Source organism: Tupaia chinensis, unplaced genomic scaffold (assembly GCF_000334495.1).
Source record: "Tupaia chinensis unplaced genomic scaffold, TupChi_1.0 Scaffold000115_1, whole genome shotgun sequence".
Taxonomy (NCBI): domain Eukaryota; kingdom Metazoa; phylum Chordata; class Mammalia; order Scandentia; family Tupaiidae; genus Tupaia; species Tupaia belangeri.
This window is the reverse complement of record NW_006159579.1, coordinates 4,123,863-4,141,028: the sequence shown is the minus strand read 5'-3', so window position 1 is coordinate 4,141,028 and position 17,166 is coordinate 4,123,863. Positions and strand designations below refer to the sequence as shown.

The 17,166-nt window shown below is 43.3% G+C and overlaps 1 protein-coding gene and 1 pseudogene across 4 annotated transcripts in view; one reads left to right on the top strand and one right to left on the bottom strand.

Annotated features, from left to right (window-relative positions):
- Positions 1-17,166, top strand: part of NDRG3 (NDRG family member 3) — a 75,893-nt gene that overhangs the window by 22,635 nt on the left and 36,092 nt on the right. For 3 of the 4 annotated variants that reach the window (XM_006144095.3, XM_006144096.2, XM_006144094.2), the window contains 4 exons: positions 10,508-10,613; positions 12,980-13,100; positions 14,912-14,974; positions 16,212-16,272. In XM_006144095.3, the coding sequence (XP_006144157.1) occupies positions 10,508-10,613; positions 12,980-13,100; positions 14,912-14,974; positions 16,212-16,272 (351 nt within the window). Of the gene's footprint in view, positions 1-5,224; positions 5,421-10,507; positions 10,614-12,979; positions 13,101-14,911; positions 14,975-16,211; positions 16,273-17,166 lie in introns of those variants that run through there. The other variant, XM_014586149.2, reaches the window with a different exon arrangement.
- LOC102484404 (cytochrome c oxidase subunit NDUFA4 pseudogene) overlaps positions 2,913-17,166 on the bottom strand; it is a 30,431-nt pseudogene continuing 16,177 nt past the window's right edge.

The following is a 17,166-nucleotide window of genomic DNA, read 5'->3' as shown; positions in this document are numbered from 1 at the left end:
AAGCAGAACAAATCTGAAATGGGCACTGTCACTTTATGGAAGGGCAGAGCCTTGGCATTGGCGTTAACCACCACATGTCTGTGGCCTGAGGGGGAACCAAAGCCATTTAATTAGGGCTTTTCTCAGGTATCTGTCTTGCCTCAGAAATATCTTTAAGGCATCTTTGATAATATGCCCAGGAAGTTATGTAAGTATCATGAACCAGCTCCCAACTTAAATCTAAATAAATTGCCTTTTCCCCTCTCTGTTTTCTCTACTAATCAATTAAATGCTTTTTTTCCAATAATGAAAATGTAATTGAAGGTGTACTATTTCTCTTGGTTCTTTGATGGTGCTAGGTGATGTCATTGCTGGGTGGCTCCCCTGAGGCAAACGGCAGCTCTAAGAGTAATGAGGGAAGAGGAATGATTCAAGGTGGCATGCTTAGAATTGAGAAGGGAGAAATGAGTTTGCTGCCCAGTGAAACAGTGAATCAGCAAGTGTCTTATTCTCCACTTATTAAACTACTTCACAGCTGCTTAATTTTCTCCCTGTGAGACTGCTTAGATGTTTGGACCCAGAGTCGGGATACATGCTATAGCTTCTTGGTGTATGTATAATAGATTACTTTAAATAATAATAAATAAGACTTGTTTTGGATATAATAAAAAAATTTAGAAAACTCAGAAAAGCTTCCAAATGAAGGTTCCTAAAACCCTGCTACCTAGAAAGAACTACATTTTAATTTATTTCTTTCTAGTTTTTTTTACTTTTATATTTTGGTAATCAAAAGAGTACATGCTTGAGGCCAGAGAAGGCATGGTGTTTAAGGTGCTGGACTCCCACAGACCAACCACAGTTCGAGTCCCAGACCTGGTGGCTTGCTTTCTCACATTCCCTTTCTCTCTGTCTCTTTCTGGTCAAATTAAAAAATAATAATAACAAATAAACTTAATTTTTTTTTTTTTGGTGGGGAGAAGTTTTTGTTAAAGGGCATGTGCACTCACCAGAAAGACAGAAAGAGACAGAAAGCGAGAAATCACCCCCCAGTGGGATGGTCATGCTGCAATCCCTTCTCCTCCATTCTCTTCTTGGGGTCTTGGGCACGCACGCACACGTGCCTGGCGTGACTTTAAGCCACCAGGTCTGGGACTCAAACTGCAGTTGACTACATGGGAGTTACGCCAACTGTTGGTCCCTTAAATAAATAATTCTTTACAAAAAAAAAAAAAAAATGCATGCTCATGGTTGAACATTTGGAAAGTATAGGGAATTACGAAGTAGCTAAGAAAAACTTCTATAACATAGGCTCAACCATGTTAATGTATGCAGTGTTGATACATATTTATGTTTTTTAAATTTTTATAAAATGCATTTCAAAATATCATTGGATATATATAATTTTGTGTCTTTTTTTTTTTTTTTAAGTTTGCTATAGGGTGCTTGCATGAGGGGGTTGGGGTGAGAAATCACACACACACACACACTCACACACCCAGGGAGGATGGCCACAATGCAATCCTTTCTCCTTTATTCTCCCCTTGGGATTTTGGGTATGCACGCACTTGGGCACAGACACGCACGCTCCCAGTGTGATTTTTCAAGTCAAAGGGTCCAGGACATAAATCACACACTTGGCCGTGTGGGATCCGCTGCTGCCTTAATCTCCACACCACCTGCTGGCCCTTTATCCCCTTTTCTGACTTAATATTAAGTGTAGTCTCATTTCCAAGTCATTTTTTGGTTTGGTTTGGTTTTGTTTTTCTAGTTTTTTGTTGTCGTTTTGTTTTGTTTTGTTTTTGCCATAGGGCACTTGTGCTTGCCAGAGACAGAGAGAAACAGTGAGATGGAAAGTGAGAAATCCATGTGCAAGTCCAGCACCATAACCACTACGCCATCTGCTGGCCCCCCACTCCACGTCTGTCCTTTTCTCCTGAGAGATTTTGGCTATAGGGCATGAGCGCTTGCCGAGAGACAGAGACAGAAAGTGAGAAATCAACCCCTGAGGGAGGATGGCCATATTGCAGTCCCCTCTCCTCCATTCTCCCCTAGGGATTTTGGGCACACACACACACACACATATGCCCCATGTGAGTTTCAAGGCTGCCGGACTGGGGACTTGAACTGTGATTGGCCACATGGGAGTCAGCGCCTTAACCACTACACCACCTGCTGAGCTCCCCCCATGTTAAAACTCATAAAAATGACTGTCTCTTATTTTATCATATGACTATACTGTGACTTAATTATTCCATTAGTTTTGGAAATCAGATTTCTTATGTGTTCAGGGTACTGAATATTTTTGTGCATAAATTTGATCTATACTTTCAGTTAGTTCCTTAGCTCCATTCTTGGAATGAGTGTATTTATGACTTTGGCATATCTTATCAAATTATCTTCCACTTCCACCAGCGGAGTAATCAATAAATATCAATGAAGAGTGAAGAGTTCCTGTCTACCAGGATGTATCATTTTCATAGAAGAAGCTGATAATGGATGGAGTTCTTGCACCTAGGATAATCTCGGCACAGCAAAGGGCTGAGTAATTTCATGCTGGCTGCTTAATTGCAGTTGCTCTTTAGAAAACTGATTTGTAGAGACCAGCAGGTGGCGTGGTGACTAAGGCACTGGACTTCCACATGGGTGACCATGGTTCGAGTCCTGTGCCTGGCAGCTTGCGTTCTTACTTTCTCTCTGTCTCTGGTAAGCACATGTGCCCTATGTCAAATTTTAAAAATAATGATAATAAATAAAATTAAATAAATAATTATTTTTTTAAAAAGAGCAACTGATTGATAGAACCCAACTGTGAAGATTGGTTTTTGTTTGTTTTTTTCAAGTTTCAGATATTTATTAACCAGTGTAAATCTGAACACATCAAAGTGATTTCATGGATTTAGAGGAGAAATATTTCCTGGTTAAGTGGAAAATTTTGCAGATGGCTTCGGGAAGACCATTACGAGCAGCTTTATAAGTGAAACATTTCATTTAGAATTCTGGGCCTTCTTTCTTCAGTTCACTGTAATCCACATTCATTACAGTTTGTTCCAGGGTTCAGGGTTATTCTTTCTTTCCCAAGAGACATCAGGAGTGAACATTGCCAAACCCGTGAGATACCGTGCTGCTCCGGTACCTCCAACTCCAATAAATATAAACAGGGCAATCAAACTCGGATGCTTCTTGGCCTGGCTCAGGATCCGGCGGAGCATGTTTATGGTGGAGGACTCTGGTCTGAAAGCAGAGAACAAATCTGCTAGGCCAGAGACTTAAAAACTCTTCTCACAGAGGCTGGAGATTGGTTTTTATACTACAGTTTAAATGTGTGTGTCTGCCTCTTCAGAAGGAACAACTTTAAATCTTTTGCAGATTACTTGGTGAATGGCATTGTTACAAAATAAGAATTCAGAGAAATAAATAACCTAAAAGTTCCTTCCATAAAGGGGTGTTTGAAGAGAGCTGGGATTCAACCTCCCGCTGCACTCTTCATGCTCACACCCCACCCGACTCCCTGCCTTCAAGGCTGCCCAGAAACTGGCCCCATACCCCACTGCTTCCCTTTACATACGCCACTTCCTCCCAGGAGAACTTGGAGTGGCTGCCAACCCACCTCCACTTCCACTCCATGCTGTCTAGTTCTCATCAGGCCCTGTCACATGGCAGCCTTCATTCACAGTCGCTCCCCTGGAGATCTCGTCTCCCCTTTTCATTTCCTTTTTTTTTTTTTTTTTTTTGGCTTAACTACTGTGTTATAGGGCTGGTCCTGCTTTTTGTTTTCTAAGCTTATAGGTGACTTTATTCTCATTAGGGGAAACTAAAAAAAACCTTATAGAAAAAGCTAAAGTCCTTTTTATTACCACCCCTAGTCTCAGTTCCCTTTCCATCTGTCACTAGAGTGTTCATTCCTCCAGCAGCCTCTGTCACATCACATGCGTGATGAATGCTGGCCACCCAAAACTCATGTCCTTCCACTTCACCCTGGGGGTGATTTCTCATTTTCCTGGCTCCTTCTCTCCCTCCCCTGCATCCTAGTGAGCAGACATACCCTACAGCAAATAACTGGGGGTGGGGGGATAAATATTTATGCATCATTACAAAAACTACATCCAAGGCTCACACCGTAGCCTGCATATAAGAAACAATAACATCTCCTAGTAATACAAATGTTGACATTTCCTGGAGTATTTTGCCATACATGTTTACTAAACCATTTCAGAATGGCCAGGATGGGGAAGGAGAAGTAATAAGCAGGACTGATTGTGATAACTGAGTTTAGAGATAGGGAACAAGAAAGACTGTGTCATTCTGGAGACAGCACTGTTTTTTTTTTTTGAGAGGTTTTTGCTATAGGGCACGTGCACTCTCCAGACAGACAGACATAGAGACAGAAAGCGAGAAATCACCCCCTAGGGAGGATGGTCATGCCACAGTCCCTTCTCCTCCATTCTCCTCTTGGGATCTTGGGGCACGCACGCACATGCGCCCAGCGTGAGTTCTAAGCCACCGGGTCTGGGATGCGAACCGCGGTCGACTACGTGGGAGTCCAGCGACATAACCATTACGCTAACTGCTGGTTCCCCAGCACATTTAACTGATGAAAAAAAGACTTAAGGAAAAGGTAGAAGTTGGTTATTATTGAGTTGTCAGAAAAGTCATGATGCATTTTTGCATAGAAAAACATGCCATGATTTCCGACAACCCAATATCAAATAATGGTCTTATCTTAAACCTTTACATTTAAATTTCTAAATAGACGCCAGTTAAGACTTCATCTTTCATGGGACCAGCAGATGGTGTAGTTATGTCATTGGACTCCCATGTAGTTGACCGTGGTTCACGTCCTGGACCTGGTGGTTTAAAACTCATGCTGGGCGCATGTGCGTGCATACCCAAAATCCTGAGAGGAGAATGGAGAAGGGATTGTGGGGTAGTCATTCCCCCTGGGGAGTGATTTCTCACTTTCTGTCTCTCTGGTGAGCACATGTACCCTATAACAAAAACCTCTCAAAAAAATAAATAAATAAAAAAGAAAAAGACTTCATCATTCATTAGGAGGGAGAGGCAGTCCAGGACAGAGCCAATATGGTTGGTGTAGAAGCCTTGAGAATACAGGGATCATGTTGAAGAAGTGCATGGCATTGGTGGGGATATCCCCAATGAGAAAGGGCTGGGGGACATCCCCCGGGCTGTACCCCTTGACCTCACGGTCTCATTGTGTCTTCATACTCTGGAATGCTGGGGCTGATGAGGTAACCAGGGAACAGGCTTGAAAGAGATGAGAGTTGACTGAGCAGATCGGAGGTGGCAGCGTCACACTGTCCAGGGTCCTGATCACTGAATTGGTTGTGTCGCCAGGGTCTCTGCACGCTTGTCGCCGGATGGAGCCGCATTCTAGCTGTTCTCAAACAAAGTCACTAAGCATGTGTGAAAGATTTTCCAAGGCAGTGAGTGCCTCCTTTCTTTTTATTATTCATTCTACTAAGAACATTGAACAGAGGGTCCAGTGCATGAGGACCACTGATACTTTGGTTGTTACACAATTTGGAGGCATATTATGGGAAAGGAGAGGCTGAGAGCTCACTATAAAAGTGAGCTTTTGGGGGGCCAGCAGGTGGCATAGTGGTTAAGGTGCTGGACTCCCACATGGCCAACCATGGTTCAAGTCCCAGACCTCTTCTCTCACTTTCCTCTCTTTCTCTGCCTCTCTGTAGTCAAATTAAAAAATAATAATAAATAAAATTAACTAATTTTAAAGAATTATTTTATTTAACTTTTATTTATCCATTTGTTTATTTATTTATTTTAATCCGACTAGAGAGTGAGAGAGAGAGAGAGAGAAAGTGAGAAATCAAGTCGCCAGGTCCAGGACTCAAACAGTAGTCAGCCACGTGGGAGTCCACCACCCCCAACCACCACACCACCTGCCAACTCCTAAAAAACTATTTCTTTTAAAAAGGTGGGGTTTTTTTTCTTTTTGTGGGTACACGTGCAAGACAGAGAGGCAGAGAGGGATAGTAAGAAAGCACTCCCCCGGGGAGGATGGCCATGCTGCAGTCCCTTCTCTTCCAATCTTCTCAGGATTTGGGGCACGTATGTACAAGGACCCAGCGTGATTTTTAAGCCTCTAGGTCTGGGACTCAAACTGCACAGTCAGCCGAGGGGAGTCCAGCACCTTAACCTCCATACTACCAACTGACCCTCCCTCATCTTATCTTATTTTATTTATAGAGGTTATTGCCTTAGGATGTGTGCACTCACCAGAGAGAGGGGAAGTGAGAAATCACCCCCCAAGGGGGATGGCCACACCTTCATCTTCCTTTCTCCTCCTCTGGGGATCTTGGGCACATACCCAGCATGTTTTTTTGTTGTTGTTTTTTCTATAGGACACGTGTACTCACTAGAAAGACAGAGAAAGACAGAGAGACAGAAAGTGAGAAATCTTCTCCCAGGGATGGCCATGCTGCAATCCCTTCTCCTCCATTCTCCTCTTGGGATCTTGGGCACGCACGCACATGTGCCCAGTGTTGAGTTCAAGCCACCGAGTCCAGGACTCAAACCGCGGTCGACTACATGGGAGTTCAGCGACATAGCCATTACGCTAACCGCTGGTCCCCACCCAGCATGATTTTGAAGGCATCAGGTCTTAGATTCAAACCATAGTCAGCCATGTGGGAGTCCATTGACATAATGGACTCTGCTGGCCCCTCCTTCATCTTTTAAAAACGTTCTCTGTTTGGCCAGCCAGTGGCATAGTGGTTAAGGCACCTGGATCCCATGTGACTGACTGCCTGCTTGAGTCCTGGACCTGGCAGCTTGAAAAATACACAGGGTACCTGTGCATGTGTACCAAAAATCTTGAGAGGACAATGGAGGAGAAGGCATTGCAGCATGGCCATCCCCCCTGCAGGGCTATTTCTTAATTTCCCTTGCTCTGGTGAGCACACGTGCCTTACGGCAAAAACCTAAAAAAAAAAAAAAAAATTTTTCTGTTACCCCATCTGGTATATTACCTTCTTTATCATCCTCTCCTGACCTTCTTTAATGCCTCACAATCCACCTTGTACCCCCAGTCAGGCTTGGGGAGGTCCTGCTATGCCGAGGACCAGAATATAGACTGGTGATCCCCTCTGTTCCCAGTAGCACAGCTGAAGCCACTCTGGAGTGTTTAAGTAGTTCTCTCTACTGAAGGTTTGAGTATGACAGAAGGGAAGGCTCCAGTGACCAGATTGATGCCCTGTTGGACACTCTTCAACTCAGGTTCCCCTGTAGTGTCGTTCCATATGGCAGGCACTGTCTTCTCTTTCCCCCTTTCATTCTGGCTTTCTTTTTCTCAAGAAACAAAACAATATTGAAGCCTCTTTGAGTTCCCATTCAGAATCATCCACTCCCAGGACCAGCAAATGGCGTAATGGTTATGTTGCTGGACTCCACATAGCTGACCACGGCTCAGATCCCGAACCTGGTGACTTAAAACTCAAGTGGGGTGTGTGTGCTTGCATGCCCAAAATCCTAAGAGGAAAGTGGAGGAGAAGGGATTGCAGCATGGCCATCCCCCCATGGAGGGTGATTTCCCACTTTCTGTCTCTCTGATGAGCACACATACCTTATAGCAAAAATCTCTCTAAAAAAAATAATCTTCCTCTCTCAGAAGAAAACAAAGTTCTAAAGTTAGTATGCATTCCATCTCCTCCAAAGTCTTACCCTTTTAATTTCTGTATGAAGACATACACAGTCTATGGGGTTATGTGGCATATACGTCTGCATCTTGCTCTTGTATCCGTATTTTCAAGACTTCTGTGTGTTAATGCTTACTGTTCCAGTTCATTCATTTTCGTCTGTATTTCATTAAGTGAATAAATCCCAATTCATTTATAAGTTTCCCTATTGATGAATATTTGAGCTGTTCCTGATTTTTTTTGTGACATTTTAAACAAAGCTGCAGGCATCACCGTGTATATCTCTCTGCATGTGCTACCGTGTTCAAGAATTTCTTTATATTATACCTGTTGTGTAGGGACCTCTTAACTGTACTGGAAATACCGAGTTGTTCTCCAGGGTACTCGTTTAATTTACATGCCTGCCGACAGTGTATGTGAGCTCTCATTTCTCTGTGGACAGCGCTTGGCATGATCTGACTTTACGTCTTTGCCGTTCTGGTGTGTGTGCAATAGCATCTCCTTGACTTTAATTTGCACTTTCCTCTGTGCTTAGTGAAGTTACTGTCTTCATTTCTGTCACAGCATCCGAGTTTTTTCTTTCATACCCCCTATCACAAGCCATTACTGTGGGTTGGTTTGTGTGGTTATTGTCTGCTTCCCTATCTAGAACATAATCTCTGAGAGCAGGGGTCACATCTCTGCCTTATTGTTGGATCCCCAAAGCTCAGTCCAGGGTCTGGCATTAGGAATTCAGTAAGTGAATCTTTAGTGACTGAACCAGGGGTAGGGGGATAAGGTCCCTCAGTAAGTCTGACATTGCTATTAAAAAGATGTTTGTATAGTAAGAGTGGTTTATTTCTTTATCTTTCTCCTATCTGAATCCCATTCTTTATTTCATAGGCTGTTCACAGTATCTGGTTCTTTTTTTGTTTTTAATTTGCTAGAGGGCCCAAGTGCTCACCAGAGAGATGAGGGAAGGAGAATAAAAAAGAGGGAGTTGGTTTGTGTGGTTATTGTCTGCTTCCCTATCTAGAACATAATCTCTGAGAGCAGGGGTCACATCTCTGCCTTATTGTTGGATCCCCAAAGCTCAGTCCAGGGTCTGGCATTAGGAATTCAGTAAGTGAATCTTTAGTGACTGAACCAGGGGTAGGGGGATAAGGTCCCTCAGTAAGTCTGACATTGCTATTAAAAAGATGTTTGTATAGTAAGAGTGGTTTATTTCTTTATCTTTCTCCTATCTGAATCCCATTCTTTATTTCATAGGCTGTTCACAGTATCTGGTTCTTTTTTTGTTTTTAATTTGCTAGAGGGCCCAAGTGCTCACCAGAGAGATGAAGGAAGGAGAATAAAAAAGAGGGAGAGAAGGAGAGTGAGAAAGCACCCCCGGGGGGAAGTGGTTATGCTACAATCCCTTCTCCATTTGAGATTTTGGGGCATGCCCGTGCACCTGCTCTGCGTGTATTTCAAGCTGCTGTGTCCGTGTAGTCAGCAATGTGGTATCCAGCCATGTTAGCCACCAGGCCCCCAGCCAGCCCCACAGTACCTGATTCTGTCCTTTCTTTCTTACTTCCATTTTTCCAACTTTTGAATAAGCTTGAATAGGAGGTAGAATTACAGAGAATAACAGAAATACTGAGTCACATGTGGTTTGATTCATAGAGATACCTGTTCGCTCCACCTTGGGGCCTATGATTTGAGATACACTGATGTCCAGTTAGCCTCAGATTGTCTTCTGTGTCCCTCCTCAGAGAAGAAACCAGAGTTCTGGGCGAAGTTCATTATTACATAAGGGAAAAACTAAGTTGGAAGCCCTTTGCGTTTGTTGAGATTCTTACAAACAGCTAATGTAAGACTTCCTGTGATAGCTGCAGACTTCATCAGAAATTCAGTAGCCTAGGCATGGTGGTTTTTTTATTTTCAAGAAATATAAAAGTGAGGAGTACCAGACTAAATCTCTCTTAACTTTTCTGCAGGCCCTCTCTTTCCCACCTCACCACTCCTAGCAGTTCTGATTGTACCCTGTCCCAACTTGATTCAGTTCCTGAGCTCTGCTCTGACTACACCTCAGACTTGGCTCATTACTTTGGTTAGGATCCTTTGGGGTATAGACAACAAACCCATCCAAGATCACTTAAACTGGAGGCAGTCCAGGGATTTTTGAATTTGAGAGCGCATATACAGCTAAGACCAGGAATTAGAGGAAATGCCTACTGAAAACTTGCACATTTAGTTCTCTTTTTGAGAGAATCAGCCAAAGATGAACTTTCTTAGTCTCAATTGGAAATACCTAGAGAAGGCCGCTGACCCAGCACGGGCAGATGCCCACCTGACTCTAGTAAGCCGCTCCAGGAAGTTGTTCGACAAAGGCAGGCAGGAGCCACTCCTATGATGTGTAGATCACACAGAAGTGCAGCTTCCGGAAAAGAGAGGAGATTCTAGGGAGACACACCCGTAGGAGTCTACCGAAATGATCAGGAGCTGAACGTGTGTCCGACTGTGAGCCCGCTGACTTCTCACCCAGCCACTCCTTCACGTCTTTTCCTTAACTTTTCTTCCTCCAAGTCTGACCTGGCTCCTTACCCCACTTACTGATCTCTTTTCTATAAGCCAGTTGTGAATGCATTCTCTACAAATCTCTGACTTTCTGGGTTCACAAGTAAGCTTTAGGGATGGCAAGGTATGTTTTTCTCCCTATTTATTTACCTGGCAGGATTCAAAAGTAGAAATAGTATGTGTGGTTTAGCATCTCTGGTTTGCTCATACTTCACTGCCCTAGCTGGTGGGAAATGGCAGTGAAGCAGATGTCATGAAACTGGCAGCCTAGGGAGTTGGTTCTGCCTTCACTGAGACCTGACACTCTCTTGTTACAGGAGCATGACATAGAAACAACTCATGGTGTGGTCCACGTCACTGTAAGAGGCTTCCTGAGGGGAAACAAACCAGTTATACTGACGTATCATGACATTGGCCTCAACCGTATGTATTTTATTTTATACCTTCTCTTTTTTATCGTATTTATTAATCTTTGTATATTTTTAAAAGAACAATGAACAGCTCTTTTTAGAGTCCCTTCTCTGTTTTATCATTCTCTCCTTATTTGCTACATTCACTAATGGTGGGGTTAGTCCTGGGAAGTAGAGGAAAATATGTTTGGCGGGGATACTGTCATAATATCTCACTTTTGGGGCCAGCAGGTGGCATGGTGGTTAAGGCGCTGGAATTCCCACATGGCCAACCACGATTTAAGTCCCGGACTTGGCGGCTTGCTTTCTCTCTCTCCCTCTCCCTCTCTCTCTCTGTCTTTCTCTGGCAAAACTCATGTGAAAAATAATAAATAAATATAATACCTCACTTTTATGTCATATCTGCTAAAGGATTAGAGATTGTATGATGAACTGATAAGAAAGTAGAATTAGGGACCAGCAGTTAGTGTAATGGCTATGTCACTGGACTCCCATGTAGTCGACTGCGGTTTGTGTCCCGGACCTGGTGGCTTAAAACTCACGCCAGGCGTGTGTGCATGCATGCCCAAGATTCCAAGAGGAGAATGGAGGAAAAGGGATTGCAGCATGGCCATCCCCCCCCGGGGGGGGTGTAATTTCTTGCTTTCTGTCTCCCTGTCTCTCTCTGTCTGTCTGGCGAGCACACGCACCCTATGGCAAAAACCTCTCCAAAAAAAAAAAAAAGAAAGAAGAATTAAAATTTGTATTTTTCAGGTTGTACTTTGAGTTTTTCATATTTCAGCCTAGAAAACCCAGGGTTTGAACTTAACTTTGTTGTGAATTGACAGAAGGATTCTTGTTATAGCCTGTCATTAGTGACTTGGAGATCTTTCTAGATGGTAGTGTAAGATCTTAACTGTAGCCATAGTCTTGCAGAGTCTGTATCGGTGTGTGTTCTTTCATGTTGCATTTGAAGCTGCAGTGCAGTGCTAGAGCTGTCCTAGCCACCAAGCAGTGATACTGAAAGGTAGAAATTGAAGCAGCGAGGTCAGCAGGTGGCATGATGTTAGTTAAGGCACTGGACTCCCATGTGGCTGACGGTGGTTCAAGTCCCAGACCTGACAATTTGCTTTCTCACTTTCCTTTTCTCTCCCTGGTCAAATTACAGAATAATAATAACAAATAAATTTTAATGAATAAATAATTATTTTCAAAAAAAAGAAAAGAAATTGAAGCAGCAGGCTCAGCTGTGGTGGCACGGGTGGTAGGGGCACTCTGCACAGTACTTCAACAATATGAGAAGGCCTGAGGTTCAGATCCCAGGTCAGCCTGAACACACTGGGCCCACCCCACCCACAGCTGCACCTGTGATTCTGGCTGGCTGCAAGGCTAAGGGGCAGGATTATAGTGCGCCGGGGAGGAAAACGTGTCAAAGGTTCCTTTCCTTCCTCCCTATCTCCCCTGAAATATTAATGTTGGCCTCAACCATACGTATTTTATGTCTTCCCTTCTTATCATAATATTTCATCTTTTAAAAAATTTTATTTATTTATTTACTTGTGATTTTTTAAAAGAATTATTTTATTTAACTTATTTATTATCATTATTATTGTTGTTATTATTATTGTGATCAGACAGAGAGAGAGAGAGAGGAAAGTGAGAAAGCAAGCCACCAGGTCTAGGCCTCAGACCTCGGTCAGCCATGTGGGAGTTCAACACCCCTAACTACCATGCCACCTGCTGGCTCCCCTTGGAATTTTTCAAGCCACCAGTCCTGGGTCTTAAATCATAGTCAGACATGTATGAAACCAGGACCTTAGCCATCATGCTAGCCCCATCTTTGCATTCTAACAGAATATATTTTATAAGAAAGTGTTCTCAGATATATTGAGGGCATGCTTCCCCATCCCCCCCATGCAGTAGAGGGAGAAAAAGAGAGAGAGGGAGAAACTGAAGCAGCATTCCCTCCCTACACCTTAGCAGTTTTGCCAAGAGACAGGAGCCCTTGTGTTTAATATAAGCAGCTCAAGATATTCACTCCAGCCAAGCTCTTGGGGTATAGTCAATGTCTCTGTTAGAGGGGGGAATAAGGTACATGAAAAATGAGAGCATTTTGGGTATAAGATTATTTTGTGCAATACCAGGAAACCAACCAACTTCAACAAAGTACTTTCCAATTTGTAGGCACTATATAGAATTGAGAACTAGTTGTTGCTAAGTTGTTGAGGTGTCTCATATTTAAAAGCCTTTAGGTCCGCTTAAATAAGACAAGTTGTTCAGATGCCTCAGGTTAGGGGAATGGTGATTGAAAGGAAGAGGACGATGATACGGCATTGACTGGGTAGACGATAACTGGGGAGAAATGGAGACTCTCACTTATGGCTACTTTTACTCTTCTAGATAAATCTTGTTTCAACACATTCTTTAACTTTGAGGATATGCAAGAGATCACCCAGCACTTTCCTGTCTGCCATGTGGATGCCCCAGGCCAGCAAGAAGGTGCCCCTCCTTTCCCAACGGGGTAAGGCGGCAAGACCTTGGGGGAGGTATCCAATCAGAAGTGGAGGTGGGAGCCCCAGTGGCAGAAGAAACACGTGCTTCCCTTCCACTCGATTTTGTCGCAGCCTACAGGTTATGCTCACCGGCCAGCCACATGCCCATTCCCCCTCCTTGGTCTGAGTACTGTTCTAGAGACTTATTGGAAGAAATTGCTTGTTTTCTCATACCCATGAATAGTTTATAGCAGGGACCTTTTTTAATCCCAACGCCCACTTTTCACTGCCTCACCTTCCTCGTCTGTTTTAGTTCTGTCATTTTTGTGTCCTTTCCTATAACTCCTAACGACCTAGGTCCAAGCTCCCTCTGAGGTTTCCTGAAGCACCTCCCCATCCTTAGTCCTCAATCTAGTGATGGGAATCTAAATTTGTGTAACCACTTATCCTGAGCGGCTTTCCTGACAGGTAGAGGTGCAGTCTGACTGGCCTTGGTGCCCTCAGCTTCATCCTGCCCTGCACAGCGGAGTCACAGGCTCCCTCCCTCCCTCCCTACCTGGGAGGGACTGCTGAGAGCACACACTTGGGAACACTAATCCTTCCCTCTTTCTCACTCATCCCCAGAATGGCCTTTGTCCATTGCAGATAAATAATTACTAATACTTAATGTAATAGTTAATCCTTCCCTCTTTCTCACTCATCCCCAGAACGGCCTTTGGCCGTTGCAGATAAATAATTACTAATACTTACGTAATAGTGTTCCAGAAACTGCTTTTAAATACATTACATTTATTAATTCATTTCATTCTGACCCCCCTATGGCTAGGTTTACTACTATTCCCATTTTACAGGTGATGACACTGAGGCTCAGAAAAATTAATGACCTCGACCAAGCCTCTATATCCAATAAGTAGCAGAGCTAAGATTTGAACTCACGCAGTTAGGCTCCAAAATTGGTGTTGACTGTTTCCAAGTTGTTCTACCTCTCGGTGCAAATTGGCCAGTGATCAGTTCCTATCCAAGAAAATTTGGATCTAGTTCTTTTTTTTTTTTTTACTTTGTACAAAAAAGTATTCAGAAGCAGTAAAACTGCAGTTCCTACTACAGTCATTCACATGGTTTTCATTGACTTGCCATCCCTGGAGGGGTTCAGGCAGAAGCACACTGGTTTCCCCGCCTCCTAAATAGGTGGTCATCTTAAGATCTCTCTCATCTCTGATTCTATAATCTCTATGGTTGCTCCTTACTCTTCTAGGATTCCATATCTGAGTCTATTCCTGGGCTTGCCTGACCATTTCAGAATCATATGGTTCATATTGTTAGTCAAATTCAAAAGCAATTAATAAAATAACCATGTGATCCTACTCCTAAGTAAAACACATACCGTTCATACTGAAGAGCTCGGCATCTGTAACTGTGTGCCTGGACCCAGCAAAGTTTTGTTTAGTTTTGTATTTAGCCCCTAACTGTAAGCAGCAGACCAGGAGCCACCTCCTGAGCTGATTCTTATTCCTAGAAGTTTACTGAGTCTAGACCCTAGTGGAAGTAATTAAGAGTTTAGAAATACCCAAAGAGAAAGCCATGTTGCCAGTTCTTTTCATGTGGCCTCATCTGGTCCCAGAGACTGCTCTTTCGGAGAGAGAAACATGTGGGTTCTTCTACTTTCTTCTTGATATGGCAGCTGTAGATGCGGCGGTCATTTCCATGCACCCCTTCACCTCCTTTGAGCCTGTGGTCACGGGGCATGTTTCTATCTGAGACTCCTGTAGGTTTCTAGCTGTTCTCATAGCTAGGAATTGTGGGTGCTTTCTAATTCAGGAGATGCCCTTCTGTATTTCAGGTACCAGTATCCGACGATGGATGAGCTGGCCGAAATGCTGCTTTCTGTTCTTACCCAGTTAGGGTAGGTTCTTTCTGCAGTCTTTCACATGGTTTTTATTGACTTTCTGCTTCATGTCCAGATGGTATCATGGTGCTCAAAACAGAAGTCACCACCCTCATGGAGTGTAGTGGAGGAGATAGTTAACAAGAGAGCAAACAACCACAATGGAGTGCTACAAAAGAAGTGAGTGCAGGTGTAGCAATAGAGAATAGGGCAGGATCTACATAAATAGGCTGGTTAGGGGAAGACTTTTTTATTGACTTTCTGCTTCATGTCCAGATGGTATCATGGTGCTCAAAACAGAAGTTACCACCCTCCATGGAGTGTAGTGGAGGAGATAGTTAACAAGAGAGCAAACAACCACAATGGAGTGCTACAAAAGAAGTGAGTGGAGGTGTAGCGATAGAGAATAGGGCAGGATCTGCATAAATAGGCTGGTTAGGGAAGACTCTCCTTGAAGGTGTCATCAAAACTGAAGCCTGGAAGATAAAAACAAAACAGACAAGCAAACAAAAACCCTTCCTGGACAGAGAGCCAGAGCAAGAGGATTCCATTCAAGAGAATAATATGTCCCAAGGTCCTGGACCAGATGAGCAAGTGAAAGAAAGGCAGGGGGTTGTCACTTGAGACCTAGAGAAGGACCAAATTATACGGGTCTCATTAATCAGAGAAATTTGTGATTTTCTTCTAAGGGTAAAGAAGAGATACTGAAGAATTTTAAGGGTTTTAAATAGACAAGTGATATCCACTTCAGTCTCTTAAAATGATCATTGTAGATGTGTAAATTCAGTGTTAATAAGGCTGTAAAATTTTTAAAAAGGATTCATCTTACAGTAGAGAGAATGGGTTGGAGAGAAGTGAGAGAGACAAAGCAGGGAGACCAGTTAAACTGTTATCGTACTCCAGGCAAGAGGTAACGGTAGCTTGGTACTGGATACTGTTGGAGGGTGGAGGTAGACGGATGTATTCTGATTGGTCAGATATTGAAATGAGAGGACAGTGAGCTGTCAAGGATGACCCTCGGGTTTCGGTCATATTTCATTTCACTATTACAGGTGGTAGGATCCCTGTTTTACAGATAGCGAACTGAAATTCAGGCAGTTAAAAGACAAACAAACCAACACCAACTTGTCCAAATTCTCATGTCTAGTAAATGTCAGAGAAACAGAATTTGAACCCAAAGTATATTCTCTCCATTATGCTTTGCTGCCCCCACATGGAGCTGACTCCGTCTGTTTTTGGTATGTCCCATTTCCAGGATGAAAAGCGTCATTGGATTTGGAGTTGGAGCTGGAGCTTATATCCTCAGCAGATTTGCAGTAAGTATGTGCAAGATTAGTCTCAACACCCTTGAGACACTGTCTGGGTCACAGCTGTTACCACCGTGTTAAATGACCAGGCACCATTCTGGGACTTAGGTCCCTTTTCTTGCAGATTTTGTCAGCTTCAGATGCAGGTTGGTAGAAAGCCTTGCTTTGTACACAGGATCTTCAAAACATTTGTGGAAAATGCATGAAACTATACATGGATTTTAAGGGGTTTTTTTTTGTTTGTTTGTTTGTTTTTGTTGTTATAGGGCACATGAGCTCTCTGGAAAGATAGAGAGAGAGAGAGACAAAAAGTGAGAAATCAGCCCCCAGGGGGGGTGGCCACACCACTATCCCTTCTCCTCTATTCTCCTCTCGGGATTTTAGGCACATATGCATACTTGCCTGGCATGAGATTTTTAAGTCACCACGTCCAGGACTCAAGCCACGGTTTACTACATAGGAATTCAGTGACATAACCATTTTACCATCTACTGGACCCAATAAATTCATACTTTAATCCCACTTTCTTTTCTTAAAAATTATTTTTATTGGGACCAGCAGTTAGCGTAATGGCTATGTCACTGGACTCCCACGTCGTCGACCGCAGTTCACGTCCTGGACCTAGTGGCTTAAAACTCACGCCGGGTGCGTGTGCGTGCGTGCCCAAGATCCCAAGAGGAGTACGGAGGAGAAGGGATTGCGGCGTGACCATCCCCCTCGGGGGTGATTTCTCGCTTTCTATCTCTCTGTCTCTCTCTGTCTGTCTGGCGAGCACACATGCCCTATAGCAAAAACCTCTCAAAAAAAAAAAAAGAATTATTTTTATTATGTTAACTTTATTTATTTATTTATTTAAGCTTGACCCTAGAGGGACAGAGTGAAAGTGAGAGAGAGAGAGAAAAA